This window comes from Helicoverpa armigera, chromosome 6, assembly GCF_030705265.1.
Source record: "Helicoverpa armigera isolate CAAS_96S chromosome 6, ASM3070526v1, whole genome shotgun sequence".
Classification (NCBI taxonomy): Eukaryota; Metazoa; Arthropoda; class Insecta; order Lepidoptera; family Noctuidae; genus Helicoverpa; species Helicoverpa armigera.
In genome coordinates this window covers 3927027-3946856 of record NC_087125.1, presented here as the reverse complement: position 1 = coordinate 3946856, position 19830 = coordinate 3927027, and the positions used below count along the sequence as shown (strand labels likewise).

Sequence of the window (19830 nt, the reverse complement as noted above, 5' to 3'; positions counted from 1 at the left end):
CTTGGAATCAAAGACGCACGCTCATACTTGAGAGATTGGTTCTCTACCCACTAAACCACCACGACTTCAACTAAGTCACCACGACTTTGTCATCTATTTAATGTTTTTTTTACGTAATAATACGTGTAATATTTTTGCCTCACACAACTTAAATACGGACTAATTAGAATCACTACTTTTATCCCTATGGTCACGTCTATTGCGGTTCAGTTCTCAGCGTTTTGTTTAGTCTGCTGTGCTTTAAATTTACGTTAAAGTACAAAAATTAAATATATAGAACGTTTCTAATGGGGTTATGCGTATTACGTTGTTTTCAAGTCAACGGGCCCTTAAAATTCAATATCAGACTATTCAGATCTTTGATTTTGCTAACCCCGTAGTCGCTGGCATAAGGGACAGGATCCGCGTACGAAGTCGCGGGCAGAAGCTAGTTCTATCATAATTATTAAACCGCCAAACGCAAGCCTGCAAAGAAACTCTTTGTTGTATATTACAAACTGGCTACTACTACAACTACAACCACTACTTTAATTAGGCTTTTCATCAGCAAATGTGGTATTAGGGAGCAGAACAAATTAGGTAAGTAGGTAGATGCATATTCGTAAATCACGAGATCCAAATCCATTGTAGGAATCCAGGCCGCTTGCATACAATAATCGGCTGAAAATACGAATTTAAATTATTCACGATTCGCTGAAGAAATGTGAATTTAGATGAAAATAATGCAAACGAAATGCCAACTCGACGCCCGACGTGAACGCACCCGATTTGTAATGGCTGGCGTCATGCGGTCTGGCAAGATGGCGGCGCACGCTCCCTGGAAATGTTCCACCATTATTTTCGGGTTCTCCCATTTTCTACTATAAGAAAATTCCACGAATCGCTCTTAGAATTTTTCGGTAGTCAAAATATTCAATAATATCTTCATTTTCTTTTTTAACCAAAATTTTAATTGGGTATTAAACCGTCTACAAAATCGTCGATCTATCTAAGGTAGCAAGTTGTACAACATTGAAGTAACATAAAACCATTAATAAGCCTCTTACCCTATCCGTCTAAGTCAACATCGGTGTTCTCGGAGATGCGGCGGGGTGGTGGCTGGGGGGACTCGGGGCGCGTTGCCATGGCAACGCACGGGGGCGCGGACCCGAATTTTATCGATTCGGGTACAGACAGCAGCCGGGTGAGCTTTCGCCTACACTAACACGATTCAACACCCGTGTTTGCAGATATCAGAGGTTTATACGGGCTTTGACATTCGGAAACACAGCCGTTTGTACGTCTCTCCATCTTCTTGATGTATACAGACCATGTTAGACGCGTACAAACCGCAAATAAGTTACTTAGGATTAGCACTTAGGTAGGTAAAACGTAGGTTTTAGAAATTATTATAAAAGTTCCAACCATTAAAATCTAGGAATACCTACCAATGTGCTACAACTTTTAGGTACTTGGTTAAGACGTGGTAAGACCTATACTAAAAGATAAGGGTTACCGAAAGCAACCTGAAGTTTGACCGTATCTCTAATCAAACTGAAAAAAAAACTTTGACTAATGCTTTCAAGTGTTAGACTTAACCAAGACTCCTTCCGTCTTACCACAAAAACTTTTAAACGTCAGTTTATGCCTTGTCTAAAAAAATGTCAAATTATGACGTTGACATATGGTTCATTTTGCAGCCAAAATTTTATTAGACAAGTGTAAAACAGGGTTTAAAGTTTTTGTAGTAAGGCCCCTTTAATCTAAATAGGTAGGTACCTAGGTATACAATTTCCTATACTGGTACTAACACATCTACAAAGCTAATTGGAGTAATGTAAGCAATATCAAGAGATCCATTCTTCGTATTCACCCGAGCACGATAGTTTAGCATAGGAACGATGTGGATAACTACACAATCCGCGCCACCCTAAACAACAATTTGGCAAAAATGGGAGCAGTAGTTACTTCGCAACGAAAACACGTCTCCCGAAGCGATTTTTGAGTAGGGATAAAAAGGAAAGTGGGGTTGCAAAGGGTTCTCCACGCGAGATATGAACTAGTGCACCCTACCCGCGCCACCCCTATCAATTGTTACCAGTTGCGCATATTTTTACCCGCAGAAACTACCCGCTGGGAGCTGTGAGACCGCACCGTGTTTTGCGTTAAATCACACGAGAATATTCGCTTTCTTGAGTTATGTTATACTTGGTGCTTATTTGAATAAATATTGGTTATACGGCTGCACTCGATGGCACTTAACTTGAATTAGAGTTTTGTTAAGGTAACTTTATGGCCGTGTTCACACATTACTCCAGCAATGAGATTTCGCAATGGGTTAGATTTATATGGCTTTGTCTAATGGTCTGAATGATATTGCCGAATGCAAAATAGCAACTCATTGTCATAAATTCATTCCATCTTCCATCTTATCATATCGAGTTCTTCCGTGTTTCGGAAGACACGATAAAGTGATGGGTCCCGGCTGATTTGAACATCTTTGGCAGCCGTTAGAATAAGAAAGTCTACAAACAGTCTAACCAGGGGTTAAGAATCGGGTTGCGTGATTGTGAAGGTCAAATGTGCAGTAGCTCATGTCCTCATGTAAAACACGGATTCTTAGCTGCATCCATTTGAACTGTATGCCGACCCCAACAAAGTACATGATGATTAATTAATCATCATTTGAATCTCTACTCCTTGTTCACAGCATTGTTATTGTTTTATACGTAGCTACCATGCTACCCTGTCGATTTCGCTATCCCTAAATTATTAATAATTTAAATTGCACTATCAAGTCTCACTTTGGATAGATCCTAAATTTATTCGTATGTTGGACCTACCCAGTAGTCTTGGAATCCTACTAACAGACGCTAATGGACAGGCACCAATTTGTCAGTATACCTACATCTGTAGGTGGGTGTATTATCTATTACCGATCTGTTGGCTTGAATGCGGAAGCACCTCGTGTGTAAATAACGAGGGATAAGCTATGAGATTATTTTGAGAAACTCACACTTTCTTACATCAAAAGTTTATATTTCTTCTTACTACAATGCTATTGGACTCAGACTCCCTGATAAGAATAGCAAGAGAAGGGCCACTTTCAGAGCAAACGAAACAGTTTTCTCTTCAGACCGAAGGGATTTATAAAATCTAGAATAACATTGTGACTTTTTCAATCTAATGTAGGTAATCCAGGCAGACAAACAACAATCAAACGCAAACGAGGCCGGGAGAATACGAGAAAAAAAATCAGTTTTTCCAGTCAACTTCCGTAGGCGGCATTCACAAAAAGTATCGCAGGGTCCGATTAACACAGTATCCTTGAAGATGTCGCTCGCAAAAAGGGGACAAAAGGCCCTGAAACATTTCTCATTGAGGCGAAGGGCGGCGAGCGGTCGTGGGGTGGCCCCCTCGGGCGACACCCCGCCACGTACCAGTCTCCAGCCACGGTGTCCATAATTTATGCTTTCGAGCGGACCACGAAAAATAAATGAGCACCAGTAACAAGACGAAATGGAAAAGTAACTCACGTCTTTGTGGAGAGCTGTTTATATGCTCATGCTCTAGAGTATCAATCAGCTATGTAAATTGTGCATTTAAATGAAATGAAATGGGATCTTGGGACGTACCTAATATCGTGGGAAATGCTTCTACCTAAAATTGTTAACATTTGTAGTACTTTTGATGGAGCAAAGAGTTTTTGATCGTCTTCAATAAACAGATGCGTTGATGGTGTTTTTAATTTTAGAGCCCAATTTTTTTGACAAACTTGTTCTTAAAACGTGGATACCTTACTTTTGTAACACCAGTTGCCAAAACCATTTAAAATCCTAATTACCATCTTCGAGCTACTTTTTCTCAACTGTACAGATACAGCATGAATTCCCCGTTTATTTAAGTCGTTAAACATTGTGATGACAGCTAACCTCATATTATACAAGAATTACTAGGTTTGATTTAAAATCTCACTTTGCTATCAGCGATATCTGAAAATATTACATGAAGCTTTGATAGGGAATAGCAGTTCGATTTATCGACGAAATAAAAGAATAATTCAAAATTTATGGTCACTTTTTATTTATTAAAAATGTTAAAACGTATATAATATTGGATGACAATTAACATTCATAATCATTTTGAGATTATTTCCTAATTACAATTTAGGCACATCACTTAGCACGAACTTAGGTACTTTATGTCAGGTTTAATTTTCTTACAGTTCTAAAAAACTAAAATATTACTTTAACTATGTAACTCTAATTGGTCCATTCTTAAAATACTCTGTGGCATCAAATATTTATTTAAACCGTTGAAGACAATAAAAAATTAGAAGATTCCTCCTAATAGCGCTTTCACACTGGGGGTTTTCTGCGCGGTAACTCTCGGTTCGGAAAAACCTAGCATATAACGGCAAAAAAATCCACATGTTTGATCTGTCTACAGATTACGTCAAATTACTTTGTCAAAACCTAGACTTTTTATTGTGCTTTTAAATGAAATTGATTTGAAATCTTACACTAATCTTTCTTTGAGGGACACTTGCATAATTTTCAAAATCACATACATAATTGATATTTCGCCTAAACACAGGCTATACTAACTAGTACTATTTAATTTCTATAACATAATCTTAATTACTGTTACGATTTACTGGTAGCGCAACTCCGTCACCACTTTCTTAAGAAACCTGCTCAAATTCGTGAACTCTTGACCAACGACGGCATTGAACCATAATTTGTTGTCCGCATCCCGATGATCTATAGCGTCCAACTGTACATAAGTGTAGGGGGCAAAAGCAATACTGTTTCTTATACTTAATTTAGAATCTACATCAGGCATTAACGAAGCTAGTTTGCCAACTAGCTGTGGATGCATTTTATTGAACACAAAGCCTTGTTTTCTGGCGCTGAGAAATTCTTCACTGTACACACAGTTGACGAGGTCCGTTGTGTACGCTTGGAGAATCTGCATTTGATTTTCGAATTCTCCATCGTTGGTTATCGTGTTCGATTTTTTCATGGTTGAGATTATATTTTTGTACCTGTAAGGAAGATATGTTTTAGGATTTTATATATTTTTTTTGGTTTGACATTTTTTCATTTCAGTCTATTACAATAATTTTATTGTAATCATTATTCATCTTTTCAAAAAATAGACCTACGATGTTAACAGGCTTATGTCTATTTAAAAAAAGGAGATTTTCAGTTGTTGTATGTAAGTTTGTGCGCGATCAACTCTGTTTTTTTTGAACAGTTGTCAAACTCGGGAGAAGGTATTAGTATTGAAGACATTTTTTTTGTATAATAGTTTTTCGTTGAGTGTTTATTTACTGACGATATCATTTAGAGGCAACAAATGAAAGTATGAGCAATAATACGTACAGTATCATGAGTCCGGCGACACTATCTAGTAGCGCGGCGGAGCAGGCCAGCAGCGGCAGCGCGAGGGCGAGCGCCGGCGCCGCGCACAGCGGCGCGGTGGCGCGGGGGACGGCGCTGCTGCGCGCGCGGCACATGGCGCTGTGCACCGAGCTGTGCAGCACTGTCATGTCGTCTGTAAGCGAGAATGCTTATTATTTACGTGTTCAAATGGTCTACTGTCCATATCGTCGCTTAGATAGCAATAGCGCGTAAGTCGAAAATTGGTCAGCATGGGCGACTTACAGCAAGATAAAAAACATTCTAAAGGACGATGGGCGTTTTGGTACCCTGTCCAACAGTGTTGATTCTAGTACCATTGCGTAGGTCTTGGCAAGGCAAACAATGTTTACTATGACGACTAGTCCCAAATCCTTGTCCATTTCGCGTGACATCGACTAATAGAATGTATAATGTTCATAAATCATCAACGTAGATGTAGTTCTTAAATCCAACTGTATTGAATAAAAACTGGTAAAGTAACAAAAAAACAAGAATTTGGCCTTCTTAGAATGTTTGCCTGCACACTGCTTTAAAAAAAGTCTGTGCGCAAACCTTTGCAGTTCACGCAGAACTAGCTTATGTATTTGATGAAAGTCTTTCAGTATTTACAATCAATTAATGTTTAATGATGATCGTGTTTTAATAACAGTTTTTTTTATTTCATATAATGTGTAGGTACATGGAAGCCAGTATGTTTAAAGATAGTATGTAACTAAAATGATTAGTTTTGTTTTCAGAAATGTTTTGAACTTTTGTCAAATCAGATGACGATTCTGTTTCCGTAGCATGACTCCATAGACTATTACAACCTTTAGATTATAATAGAGTGTATCTCAAACAATTTAAGATGTCTATTAACTGAGTTTTAAATTATAACACTGACGACATATGCCTCTTAATGAATTTGCATATATGGATGACATACTTGTTTCTATGTCGATTCAATTTTTATCGTTACTCGGATCGGACAGCTAATTGAGGCAAGCCCCATAGTTTTTATTATTCTTCACGTAAATACCTTTCTAATGATATATCATACGTTACTGTTGGAGTGGGTACCAAATCCCATACAAAGTGCCCATTGTCCTTTGAATGGTATTCGGACAGCCAATAACAAGTCCTGACGTTTAACACTAGCTACAGCCACAAAACAAATACCTGGATTAACTTGTAACTCCTTGTTACACATGTCACTGATAGCCGTTGCCACCATCTTCAATATGGAGCTGTAACTCTCAGCTGGCGGTGAAATGCCCATGAAGTGCAGGCGAGGTCTAGTACTGCAGTATACCTGAAAACATCACAATATATCATCTGAATAGCCTTAGGCCTTTTCTTGAGCTAGCTTCCAGTATAAAGAGACCAAGTACCATATATATCCTCTTTATTGCATTAGCATTGATAAATGCTTGTCGCAAGATTAAAGTACACATATTTAGTTAGTTCGGTTATTTTTAGTCCTTGCATTTGATTGCCACTGTAAGGAAGCATTAATAACAATCATAAATTGGTCCTCCATCTTGGATATGCGGCCATATTAGATTTAGAATGATATCTTTAATATGATTAACGATAATATTATAAAGAGGAAAACTTTGTTTGTTTGTTTGGTTGTAATGAATAGGCTCAAAAACTACTGGACAGTTTTTAAAAATTCTTTCACCATTCGAAAGCTACATTATCCACGACATAGGCTATATTTTATCCCGGTACGGGCAGTAGTTACCACGGGACGCGGGTGAAACCGTGGGAAAACGGCTAGTCTTTAATATGATTAACGATGTGGATGGCGTCACTGGGGCATACACAGCTCAATTGAGACGCAAGATTTCACCAGCACATTTTACATATGCAATTTAAATAAAATGTTTTAAACTAAGACAGTATGCAATTATGTCGCGGATTGGGCCAAAGATAACTTACTTGGTTTCTTTATACTATGCCAACACATGCAGCTGAGTACCAGTGTTTTCAATGGAGTAACTGTCTCATAAGTGAGAATACTTACGAGATTAGAGTACATATGGTTGAAGCTGTTGAGTATAGCACACTGCTCTAGGGGCTGGGCTCGATGGTATATCTTGGTGAGAGACTCCAGGATACTCGGCAACTGCTGCGGACTATCCGAGCTCACCCACTCCACTAGCTGCAATATCTGAAAATACAAGAATATTTGTAACAATTACGGCCAGTTTCACCACTAGATAAATTCTCTGACAGCCTATCAGGAACTTATTTGACAAATAAACTATGAGTGGTTTCACAGGGCTTGGATAGCAATATCTGGCGGATTTTATAAGCAGCAGGTTATCATTAAGCTTTAAAACAGGCTGTATATCACATAATACTTAGGATTACCTCAGCAAAATAATCCTTTTCGTTCCACAAGGGCAGGTACTGCGCCAAGAACCTGGTGATGACAGGTATGCCTTGCATCAGTGTTTGCTGCAGTATAGCAAGCCGATGTAGTAGGTCTTGCTTCTGTATATACGTGTGAGGTGAGACGCTGAGGAAACCTGTACAATTAAGAGACCTGTTAATTTATTCCAATGGTTAATTAAATAAAATTGAGATAAGGACAAGAGGATGATGATGTTGGTCGTTTCTTACTTTCTAACTAAAGGATCAGGATACTTTGAAGTGTAGGCAAATTGGCATATTGCAGATTGTCGTATGGTTAGTAGGTACATACCAGTAGAATTGTTTTTCTTGTAGTCATGGCTGCATGTTTAATAACAAAATAAACAACATTAGAATGCTCCGATTTTTCTGGTATGAATTTTTTCCAAATTCTACATGAAGTTAAAATATTGTAACATATAAATGGATAGCCTTTTCTAAACTATATTGTTGCCAGCTTGCAGTCTATTCAGATGTATAACCAGTACTTTTCAAGGAGAGACTGCCTATCTGACTTCCTCAACTCAGTTACCCAGACAACATAATACTCACAGTTATTAAGTAGATGATGTAAATCATGTGACAAGAGTTCCTGTTCGTCATGCGAGGCGACCGCCAGCAGCGCCACGCCCGTCGCGTTGCACAGCAGCGCGCGGACCCGCGCCGGACGAGACGCCGAACTTTGCAAGCCGCATTGAAGCACTGATACCGGACTGTGTAGAGGAAATCGAGACTTATGTCCACAATATGTATGGTATGTGACTTAATTAGTAACTTACCTTATACTCCATTTGAGTAAGTTCTAAAGATGAACAATCAAGAAGTTACTAGTAGCCAACTTTATGGGGAAATCTACTCTTTAAGTGTTATGTACCTTGTTGGATGTATAAGTAACAACAACTAGTTACTAAGAAAAATATCTTTATCACACAGCACAAATATTTTAGGATCATTATTATGTATAATCAAACCATGGAGCAGCTTCGTTATTTTACAGTGCAAAGTTTTAAAGTGTAAATGACAAAAATTCAAATCATATTCTTATTAACTCACTCTGTAAAATCCAGGAATTCTCTTTCCTTGTCACTTGCATACTGTTTAGAGCCAATACTGAAAAACTCCATATTTGGAACCAATGGCTCTGCTTTCTTATTTCTTCCACGCTCCTGTAATTTTATCAACCAAAAATTACAATGTATTCAAAATTATACTTAGAGTACTGTATCCTAAAATACATATAATACTTACTGAATTAATAGGATTATTCCATGTCAAATGATGCTTTTCCTTGCGCAATGTGTTTCTGTTTTCCTAAAACAAAATTTTAAAAAATATATTGTAGATAACATTATAAACAATGTGGTTTTTTTTTCGGAAGGTATATCTTGGGTCACTTACCTGGTTCCTCTTGAATCTAGCAAGGAGGTCAGTATGGACCTTTTTGAAGGCTGTATGTACAGAGATGGCTGGTACATCTTCAGGAACACATTCTGGTTTGTATGACTTGAATAGTCCTAGAAGGACCTGTAGTTGCTTGTACAAAGTCTGTAACAGAAAGTAGAAGTATGTTATATTAATGTACACTGGGCTTAGATTTTTGTCTTTTATAAGGCAAAATTGCTATAAAACTTCACCAGCATTCAATATACATAAAGATATATCATACTTTCATTCTGGGCACTACTTCAGTGCGCCTAATAAACCCATATGCAATACTAAGTGACCATTGAAACCTATTTGAAGGGCTTACCTTTTTAGTCTCTCTTTTCCTGGCATAGTCAAGTAATTCAAGGACCCTCCTTCTAGTGACATCAATTGGTTTTGTGAGGGTATACACAAGCTTCATTGCATGCGGTGACTGAAATTAAAGACAGATTTTCATTTACACACATGGGATTTAAGACTGACTTTGTAAGAAACTGGTACTTAACTGCAGCTGATTTGTTTCTATAAATTTGTAATCATCATAAAAATAGATATAATTGGAGGGCCTGACCAGCCATGAATTGATAGAACATTTATAATATAGACAGTTACAGTACCTTGTTAAGAGTAGATATATTGATGATTAACTTCAAGGAACTGCTGTCTAATGATTTCTTAGTTTTTTTGCTATTTTTTGGTATACACATTTCTTTTATAGTTACTCATTGATCATACAAAGATAAGTATAGTTTAATGGAGCAGGATTTGGATGAACAGTTTCATTATTATTATATTTCATATTTATTCACCCAGAGTTAAAAAATAATGATAAATAATGTTTTATTAATACTTACAAGAACTTCATAAGACAAACTGACATAGAAAACATCATATCCAATTTCCAGAGTGTCCATATCAATACATTCACATTCCATGGCAGCTGTAAATTATGAATTGACAATGTAAACAATATTTGTAATGTTGTAAAAGTGTTATAATAACTGAAAAAACAGCAATATAGTCATATTGTTTGTTTATAATGAATAAACAAAAAAACTACTTGATTGATTTTAACAATTCTTTCTCCATTAAAAAGCTACATTAACTGCAAGTAACCAAGGCTATATTTTATCCCGATACGGGCAGTAATTCCCACGGGACACGGACGTAACCGGGGGAAAACAGCTAGTGATAGATAATGTTGTTGTTTGTCAACATACCTGTGAGCCAGTCAAGTAAAAATGCTATCCGTGTGAAGCTCGACTGGTCTTCGTAATTAGATAGTATCCAACTCAGAGCATATTCCACGGTACGATCGTCAACACTGTCTGGGGGTACAATGCAGGCACCCAAATTCACCCATTTTGTTTTCGCTGTAAACGCAACAGATTCAATAACTTAAAAACCACCCGAGATAAGTTAAAACACACGATACCATATTCAAAGAATACTTACGAATAGATAAATTCAACCAAACTTTAAACAAAGTATGGAAATCATTGTATTGTAAACCACTTGTATCAACTGCGTAAGCTAGTTCATCAATTTTATTCTGAAATAGATCTTTGTCAAACCCTTTCTTTAGTGACTTTATATAATCAATAATCTCATCTACGTCTGCCATCTCAATAAGAAGTGAAACTTTTTAAGATTATCAAAATATTATTCCACTTTTTATTCAATAAATTCAAACTTAAAGAACGTTGGGGATAATTGACTTTGTTGACACTGTTGACAGACACGCCGCTGCGAATGGACGCTAGCAAAATAAGCATAGACAACGGCTTGGTCGCCCTAAACATTATTTTTAATTTGGCTATGGTTGTTAAGACAAATCTTTAAATCTTTAAAATTGTAGCTATTTCTTATCGCTAATATCGATCAATTCGAACTTATAAAGCTATAAAATAAATATACTGTGCACCATATAAAAAAATAGGTTTGTTTCTCTTGAGGTAACAGTTTGCGAGGAACGCTTGTGCTTATCGCAAAACTAATAGCACGTCAAAAACGCTACAGATTGACTGTTTTCTAAGAGAAATAGGAAGAAAATTAAAAAAATCCAATAATCAGTTTGAACGTCTATTGGACAAATTTACTTTATATTTTTTTAATAAAACGATAGGTTTGCAAAAAAACATGTCATTTCTGTACTTTCTTTGTAAATGCCCACTCAACGCGTCTACGTCTATGGTACAAACAAGTTATGTTGCTATATCAATAGTTTTCCCATAAACTGTGGAAACTGTTAAGTAGTAATTAAAATCCCTTATTTATTTCACAAGCGTTTTCTATTAAAATTGACAATGACAAAAGTCATATCTTTCACGGTATTTATTTAATTGCTTGTATGTTCATTCGTTTCTCCGCCAATTATGTACCAATAAAAATTGCAATGTTTTTATTTTATTGACTGGATCACGAACCTGTTTCATCGTCTTCGTCGTACAAAAATAGTCTTACTTCATATGTAGAATGATGTAGAATTACATATGAGTTATGGTTATTAACGTTTAATTCATCCCATGAGACATAGTCGGCATTAAAACAGTACAAATATATGTATATTTAAGCAGTCATGTACCTATAAATTTTTGTTTCTATTCACAGTTTTCAATCTACAAACATTTATCCCATTTTAGTTGTATAATATTGTCTTCAAAACTATGTACTTTCGTTTGTCAGTGATAATTTTGCCTTAGATTTTTTGGTTTCACGTGGATTTTGTAGGAAAATAGCTGGTATCACTAAATAACATAGACACGACGCTTTATATTTTCGCTTCTCTTATTTGAAGTGTCAAAATGAACGAATTGTCGTTTGAAGTAAACAGTATGGATATTTGCCAATTGACTATTTTATAAAATATGTTTAAAATCATATAATCAAGAGTTAACTTTTAGTGTTAAATAAAAGCCGTCTAAAATGTGGCCCATGCTCCTTAATATGACGCGCGACGAATGTCGCCTCACGCTCCGCAGACTCGGTATATATTTAGTCCTATAAATGGCTTTCATTTTCCCTCCTATGGATTTCTTAAATTATACTCAACGCGTTGTAGCTAATTTGTCGACAATCGTATTATAAATATGCTTAGATAGTAACAGTTTACTCATTTGTTTGTAGAATTGGAAGCCTACTCGAATATGATCAGTGTGTTTAGAGCACAAGGAGCATTGGAAGACAACAGAAAAAAGCTACTGGAGGAACTGCGCGCCGTTTTGCATATAAGCAATGATCGGCATAGCGCTGAGGCGCGCCGCGTGTCTAATGATGAATTATTAGCTACAATTGCTGATCAGTAAGTAGATATTTCATATTTTCAGTGTAGGGTTGTTGATTTATTTTTAAACACTGTTACACAAAGTCAAAGATGGCTGAGAGTAACTGAAAGTCATAGCTATTAACATATTGCTCTGGTTTAATAGCATTTCTAATGGATTGTATGCATTATAATCATACAAGATTGTTTTAAAAGTTAATATTTTTTTAACTTCTTTTTATGTATTGTATTGTTATATTGAATCTCAGCCTTGTAGATGTTTGTTTGGTGTGACAATGTGAGTTGACTACTGCTTTTTGGAAACGTTTTTGGTTGTTTTAGTGTAATAAAAGTGTGAAAAAGTAATTTTGATTATATGAAATTTTGACAGATAACCTATTCATCTGAAATGTCAAATTATTTTTTAATAATATTTTGATGAAACTTATTAAAAAGTTTGTCTTTTAATTAAAAAGTTTTACTTTTGATGGAAAGATGTGTGCAGTGTTTTGAAATACGATTATATAGATTATTTACAAGAATATAGAAATTGATGATTACATAAAATGTTTTTTTTTTCTACTGATTTGAGATAACTGTGTACTGTTTGACATTAAAAAAAATATTTTTAGATAAAAATAAATATCAACATTGATAATATATATTTCAAATGATTTGTATATTTTTGATCACCTTACTCTATGTATAATAATTATACTTTCCCATTAGGTTAGCAGGCCCAAACACAGGGTTAGCATGGATCAGCGAGGGTCGCAGGCGGGTGCCACTGATGCCCCGGGGCATAGCACAGACTATTTACACAGAAATCGCTGATAAAGCTGCGGAAGTTGCCGCAGCTGAAAATAAGGAAATCCAGAAGAGGCTGGAAGCTGAAAAACTCATTGCTCCAAAGTCTAATGAGGAAGAGATGCCAGATGCTGAGGGTCAAACTGCAGAGAGTGCCCTCACATCTAATGACACCATGGATGAGACCATGTACCCTCCTGTGGCCATGGAAGATCAGACAACTAAAGTTAGTCTCCATTTTCAATTTATAAAATTTAAGAAATATTCTCCTAAAAATCTTAGCTCATTGGATTCTGCATATGAGTGGTAACTACTTACATAACAACAATAAACTGTGAGGTATAATAAGTCATAAAAGATTGAGCTTGCCCATAACCGTACTGTAAACAGAAAACATGCAGATTTATAATACCAATGAACATTCAAGAATTTGTTATGCTTTTCATTCACCATGCCTAATTTTATAAAAGTAAAATATGTATGGCCTAACATAAATGCTGTTCAGTTCACTAAGATTTTCAATAAACCATATTTTGCATTGATTTTATGCAGTCTACTACAAACTACACAATAAGTTTCAATTTCAGATTTGGGAAACTGAACTTGTGAGTCGAAAACGGAAAGTTCCTGAAAGTGGTGCAATACCAGACGATGCCAGCACTCCTGTCAAAAACATGAGAAACATACCTGTCAACAACAACCAAAAGCATTTGAATTTATCACAGCTGTACTCAAAATTCTCACAACCAGCAACAAGTGAGCTAATCAATATCATTATGTTTTCATATTAATGTTGAAAGTATGATCTAATGATATTTTATTTTGTGCAGGTAAACCGTCAGGCCAGTCAAAACACTCATATAACCAAGTAAGCAAAGTATCAACCAGTAAACCGAGTCAAGGTCACGGGCCGCGCGCCACACCACACAAGAGATCACACAAAAGTGCCAAGGGTGCACATAGTGTTCTATCTAAATCACAAATGAAAAAACAAGAAATGCCAGGTTCCCCTAACAAACAGTACAATCCAACTTCAATACAAATGGAGTATTCAGGGCCCCCTAACACCTTTCAAGCTAGTTATGCTCAATCTATATTAGGTAGTAAGTCGAAACCAGACTACATGGACGAATTGAAGCCTAAAGTGTTGTCTTCCCCGGGGATGGTGACGGACTCGCCCACCATGCAGCTGTTGACGCAGCCCGCCACAGTGCCGCACGAGCTCGAGGTGTCGGAGAACCCGCACCCCGACGACCCCGCGTCGCTGCAGGCGCAGAGCACCCCCGTCACCAATAAGGTCATATCCGGGAAACCTTGCCAACTTATCATAAAAAATCGCGGCGAAATCACCACAGACAAAAAAGTACAAAAAATGTCTGAACTAAAACTATTACAAAAACCCGCTGAAAGTATAAAACTCTTGTCCAACAGACAAGTAGTCGTAGCGCCCAGTTCCGCTCAGAAAGGATTAAACCCTTCGGGTAAACTAGTGACTACGAAAGTGATCGGATCGTTGCCGAAACCGCGACATCCTAGCACGCCTCTTATGACTGAAAAAATGATCGTTGTTTCTAAACCTGCGTCAGAAAACAAAAGCATGCCCAACTCTAAAGTAATAATCACTTCGGCCGTGAGCACGCCGCACAAGGAGAACCCAACTAGTACAAACAGCATATCAAACAAATTAACTGAAACACTTACACCTAAGGGCATTCCCGCCACTGATTTAAGAGTATCTGCGAAAGCAGTCGTTTTGAATCCTAAATCAGGGCAAAAGATGGTTGTGTTACCTGCAAAGGCTCGAACGAAATCGGGAAACGAAGGGCAAATCCCACTAATACATTTCAAGGGTATACCCACTGCTATGAAGTTAGTACCAGTGAGCTCCCAATCCGTCACACAAGTCACAAAATCGCCAGCTATGACTGTTATGTCTAAACCTACAACAGTTAGCTCAATACCATCTAACGCTAAAATCGTTGGCGTAGAGCCAATTAAAACCGCTAACTTAGCGGATATTGTTCCCGTTAAGGGTTTGGCGCCGGTAACTACTCCTAAAATTTCGAACCCTATCGTTCGACCATCTAGTGCGAAAGGCAGTGTTATTGTAGTACAGAAGGGTACGACGATAGGTAAAGCCTTAACATTTGCCAAAAATGGGAACGACATGTCTAAAGTTATAATGGGTAAAAATGTTAATCAACTTTTGCAAGCATCAAAATCAGAACAAGCCGAAGCCGCCAAGTGCGCAGGCAATGTTATCGTACTAGAGTTGAACAACGAACAGACCGGCCGCACTACCACCATGTCAGAGATATTAGATAGTCGCGGGAGCAACGCACCGCGCACTTCCGATGACTCCAAAAAGTTATCTCAAATAACCGCAGACACACCAGTGTTGTTCGATAACCAAATAACAGAAGAGACTTGCAATGCAAGCAGCTTAGACTCCACTGCCGAGAGCATAGGAGAAATGGTACCCATTGAGGATACCAGTTTGTCACTCATCGAGAAAGATGACGGCAAATCAAATTACACAAAAGAATCGGAAGGTGGCAAAGATTCGTCGAGCGTCACCGACTGGGAAATGGAACTGGACACGGTATCAAGGAAGGGGAAAGATGAAGATAAATTAAACTCCTTACACCTAGACTTGGGCATGTCCAGTGACAGCGACAGTGAATACATCACCACTCACAAATCAAAAAAACACTCAGCACAGGAAAGCATGCAACGGGCGACACCAAGCGGTAATCTATTCATTTGATTCCACCTTTATTTTATTTTTGTTTGTTCTTCCGATTAATTTGTAAGAATACCTAAATATTTGTTCAGGTGAGAGCAGCGAAATGTTCAGCAGTTCGAGCGCAATGTCCCTCGCGACGCGAACCTTACTCAGCCAGCTGCAAGACGATGGTTCGTCAAGTAACGATTCGTCGTTCGCTCTTAAAACTAAATTAGATAAGCTAAAAGAGAACGATTCTAAGCTGGATAAATCAGAATCAGAAGCGCTCACGAAGGCGAAAGAGAAACTTTCTGAGAAAGTAGCCGAAGCTAAGTCGATGCAGAAGAGAATAGACATTTACAGCACTGCAATCACGACTTCAGACATAAACTTAGACTCGTTCTCGTATCTGGACGAGGGCGACATGATGGCGGGCGACGACGTGTTCGCCGTGGACGCCAAGCGCGAGCCGCGCCGCGCCGACACGCTGGACGACCAGCTCAGTCGACTGTTAGGCGAAGACTCCGCTAACTCGACTGACTCACAAACTGTAAGTGAAACTATGCCTTTAAATAAATAATGAGCAATAAAGTAGGTTAAATATATGATGGAGCCTGTGGAAGATATCGTTAATAAAATGTAATGAAGTTAGAATAAGCGCGGACATATAATGTGAAGTGTAAAGTGATGACAGTGTCGGTCTCTCGGGAGCCGTGATCATAGTGCTGTTTTGTTTGTTCTGTTCAAATATACAGTTTTTGAAAGGTGTTTGTATACTATCTGCGTATGACATATTTCCCTTAACAATAAAGAGGCTAACAGATTGAAATACACTTTACTAGTTTGGTTTCAACAACATATCTACACAAGCTACATCTCCAACTGAAAATAAAAACTTAAATCATTATAATTTTGGAACCACAACATTTCTACAAACACAATGAAAAAAGAATATAATTCAGAAGGTTTGATACATGTTGCTCAAGTAAGAGTATTCAAATAAAACGTAGGCGTCATGAATAACTCATTTATTCATGTAAATTGATACATTTTTGCATTTGCTTTGTAACTTACAATCAAGGTAACTGCTAACATTTTACAGTAACTAGTATATTATTTTAACGTGCATATAGTACAGGTCAATATAATATATTTAACCTGCATTCAAAAATGTGCATATTATATTAAGTTGGTGTAATGACAATGCATGCAGTTTACTCTGTGTAGTAATGGGTTTCAGTGGTTAATTATATTCTCAGGTATGTGTGAAGAGAGGTTGGGTTTATGATTACATATAACTTTAAAAGAATATGGGACCACTTGTTTTACCACTATCTTACAGAAGTCTGGTGCTTACTGTGGTCCCACATATATTTCAGTGTGGAATGTATAGCAATTAAAAGCTTAGATTTAGTTTACCAAGGCAACTTTGTCATGAAGTACCTAGACATTATTAGAACGCACAAATTGTTTCTAGTTGTTTAGTTCGTGATTATGAATTTTATTTACATTTAATGTTTGTCTTACCAATAAAATGGCCTCTTAATTAATTTTAATTCATCTGATTTTGACATAGTGATTGTGTTTGTATCTAAGTATAAGACTGGTGTTCACGGCGAGTTAATGCAGCAATAATGTTCAATATACACAGTGTACCTACTGTTGATATAGCCTTCGGGCGATTTAAACAAAATATATATCTTATATAGAATAATTTTATTTATTATACATCGCTTTTTAGAATTTTCATATTATAATAACACACCTGTAATATTAATCACATTATTTATTACACAAGTTTCATAGTTGTTACTATTCAAATAGATGTAACTGGGGTGCATAACAATTACTAAATATGTATAGCAAAACATTGCAGTAAATATTATTTTTCATGGTAGGTAACTTGGTAAGGTATATAAAGATGTACATATATTTGTATCATATACTTTTTATAGCATAAATAGCCCAGTGTAAAGTTATAGACATTAGTCCAAGTTCACCAACAAAATTAACGTCAGTTTTCTTAAAACAACTGTTTACTATGAATTTTAATGTTGAATTTTCCAAGTAAACAGTAGTTTTAAGGAAATCGGATGTTTATGTTGTCTGTGAAAATGGACCATAAACTGTTAAAAATGGAAATAGCCACATATTAACTCGAATGTTATAATTTAAATAACTGCCTCTGTGTCCTGGTTGCAGTTTTTAAAGTCAATAGATAGATCTTAATAGCATTATGTAACCAATCAAATCAACCAAGTAATAGTAGTAGAAAAGCTAAGCCTCATTTATGATTCCCAATAGTTGAATTATGTTTTTTCTTGCACAATGCAGCAAACCCTAAACAAATACACATTAAATAATCATCAATGCTTTCAGTAAAAGTTCAAATATATAATATAGATCATACCACTTCATCCACTTTTTTACAAAACAACATATTAAAATATTTTGAGTGTTTTGACTCCTATATCTCTCAAACAGATATATCTAGCTGCTATATCTTAGTATATTGTAAAAAAACATATAGGTACCACGTTGCACATACACTCTGTTACGTTTGTAGTTGTCAGAGTATTTGTTACCGATTTACTTGTATTAAAACGGTGTTATAGCAACTTATAAGTACACATCATGCTTCCTTTGGTAACCCCGTCATATTCATTTTTATAATTAGTCGTTACTACATTCAGTGTAAAAGTAGCCCTTTGAGTGAGAGATAAACACATTAATTAAGTTCTAATGTAACAATATTATTGTTCAAATGTACTCCAAGTTGAGTGCAAAAAGGCCTAATATCGATAGATCCTTGTTTGTGGTAAGTGAATAACTTTTTAATTGTTGTATATTGTTTTTTCTCCAATTATGGGGTAAACTTACCAATGATGAGTATTTGAAGCACCGCTGGTCGAGGCTTGGAGGCGTGAGGGAGACATGCAGTAAGGAACTAATGTAGATATTTACACTTTGTCTTTACAAAAAGGGTGGTGCTACATGATACTTACGTTTCTTATAATCAGAGCAATTGAGATATTTTAGCTGTAGTACATGTGGTAGTGATTGTGCATAATTAATGACACACAAATTTTGCATATATTTTTGAATGTATGATTCTTAAAGAAAATCTTATTTTTTGAAGTTTCTAAATTGAGAAGCCCTTTTTCCAAAAGTAATATGTTTCGTAAGAGGGTTGTACCTGAGCCACGTCCTCGCAAAGATCAGAAGAGCCCGGTCGGAATGGGAGCTTCAAGATAAAGGAATCCTCGACAGTCGAGGTGTGTATATTAATGGTACATATTTCTTGCTTTAAATAGAATGTATGTACATTCTAAAGAAATAGTGCCATGGGTAGCAATTAGTTTGTTCTATGATAATTTCTGTACATATAATGTTAATGTTACTATTTTTATGGAAGATATCATTGACTACCTGTCAACTTATAAAAATGTACTAGTATATTTTGTATCATAATAATGTACGAAAAAGCATTTTGGATATTTATGTATGTCCTACAATAAACTGATTTAGTTTAGCGAAATGTTAATAGGTTATGTCAATATAGGATGCAGGTGAATATGTTTAAGATTGTTACCACGATGCAATAAAATTGTGGATAAAATGTGTTCCCTTTAGGTATAATTGTCCTTTAAGGATTATCTATTGTATAAATTCTTGTTAAAATTTCGAGGCAATGTTAACGATTGACCTGCATCTGTTTATTTTATAAACGTAGAGTAAGATGTTTATTTGTTTCGTCAGCTGTAAATATTTTGCGTAGTTATTCCTAGGACCGTCGTAGAATCAAA

The 19830-nt window shown here is 36.5% G+C and overlaps 2 protein-coding genes across 2 annotated transcripts; one reads left to right on the top strand and one right to left on the bottom strand.

Moving 5' to 3' along the window:
- Window positions 1-4038: 4038 nt before the first annotated feature.
- LOC110373147 (centromere protein I) lies at window positions 4039-10992 on the bottom strand. The gene is made up of 13 exons (XM_064035324.1): window positions 10686-10992; window positions 10451-10603; window positions 10085-10170; window positions 9556-9663; window positions 9204-9350; window positions 9054-9116; window positions 8859-8971; window positions 8358-8518; window positions 7764-7921; window positions 7414-7560; window positions 6564-6696; window positions 5367-5538; window positions 4039-5026 (listed from the first exon to the last, which is right to left on the bottom strand). Exons 1-13 carry the CDS (start codon window positions 10852-10854, stop codon window positions 4633-4635), a joined length of 2004 nt encoding a protein of 667 aa, XP_063891394.1. The 5' UTR covers window positions 10855-10992; the 3' UTR covers window positions 4039-4632.
- Window positions 10993-11999: 1007 nt separating this feature from the next.
- On the top strand, window positions 12000-18992 carry LOC110373124 (BRCA2-interacting transcriptional repressor EMSY). The gene is made up of 6 exons (XM_021330283.3): window positions 12000-12216; window positions 12357-12531; window positions 13222-13525; window positions 13887-14055; window positions 14130-16049; window positions 16135-18992. The coding sequence occupies exons 1-6, from the start codon at window positions 12156-12158 to the stop codon at window positions 16602-16604; spliced, it is 3099 nt and encodes a 1032-aa protein (XP_021185958.3). The 5' UTR covers window positions 12000-12155; the 3' UTR covers window positions 16605-18992.
- The last annotated feature ends 838 nt before the right edge of the window (window positions 18993-19830 follow it).

Excerpts from the sequence above, each read along its gene's own strand:
- LOC110373147 (XM_064035324.1), bottom strand. The coding sequence starts at position 10,854 with ATGGCAGACGTAGATGAGATTATTGATTATATAAAGTCACTAAAGAAA. Across the intron at positions 10,171-10,450 it reads TTTACTTGACTGGCTCACAG|CTGCCATGGAATGTGAATGT; the intron begins GTATGTTGACAA and ends CATAATTTACAG. Across the intron at positions 6,697-7,413 it reads ACCATATGTACTCTAATCTC|GTATACTGCAGTACTAGACC; the intron begins GTAAGTATTCTC and ends TGATGTTTTCAG.
- LOC110373124 (XM_021330283.3), top strand. The coding sequence starts at position 12,156 with ATGTGGCCCATGCTCCTTAATATGACGCGCGACGAATGTCGCCTCACG. Across the intron at positions 12,217-12,356 it reads CCTCACGCTCCGCAGACTCG|AATTGGAAGCCTACTCGAAT; the intron begins GTATATATTTAG and ends ATTTGTTTGTAG. Across the intron at positions 14,056-14,129 it reads ATTCTCACAACCAGCAACAA|GTAAACCGTCAGGCCAGTCA; the intron begins GTGAGCTAATCA and ends TATTTTGTGCAG.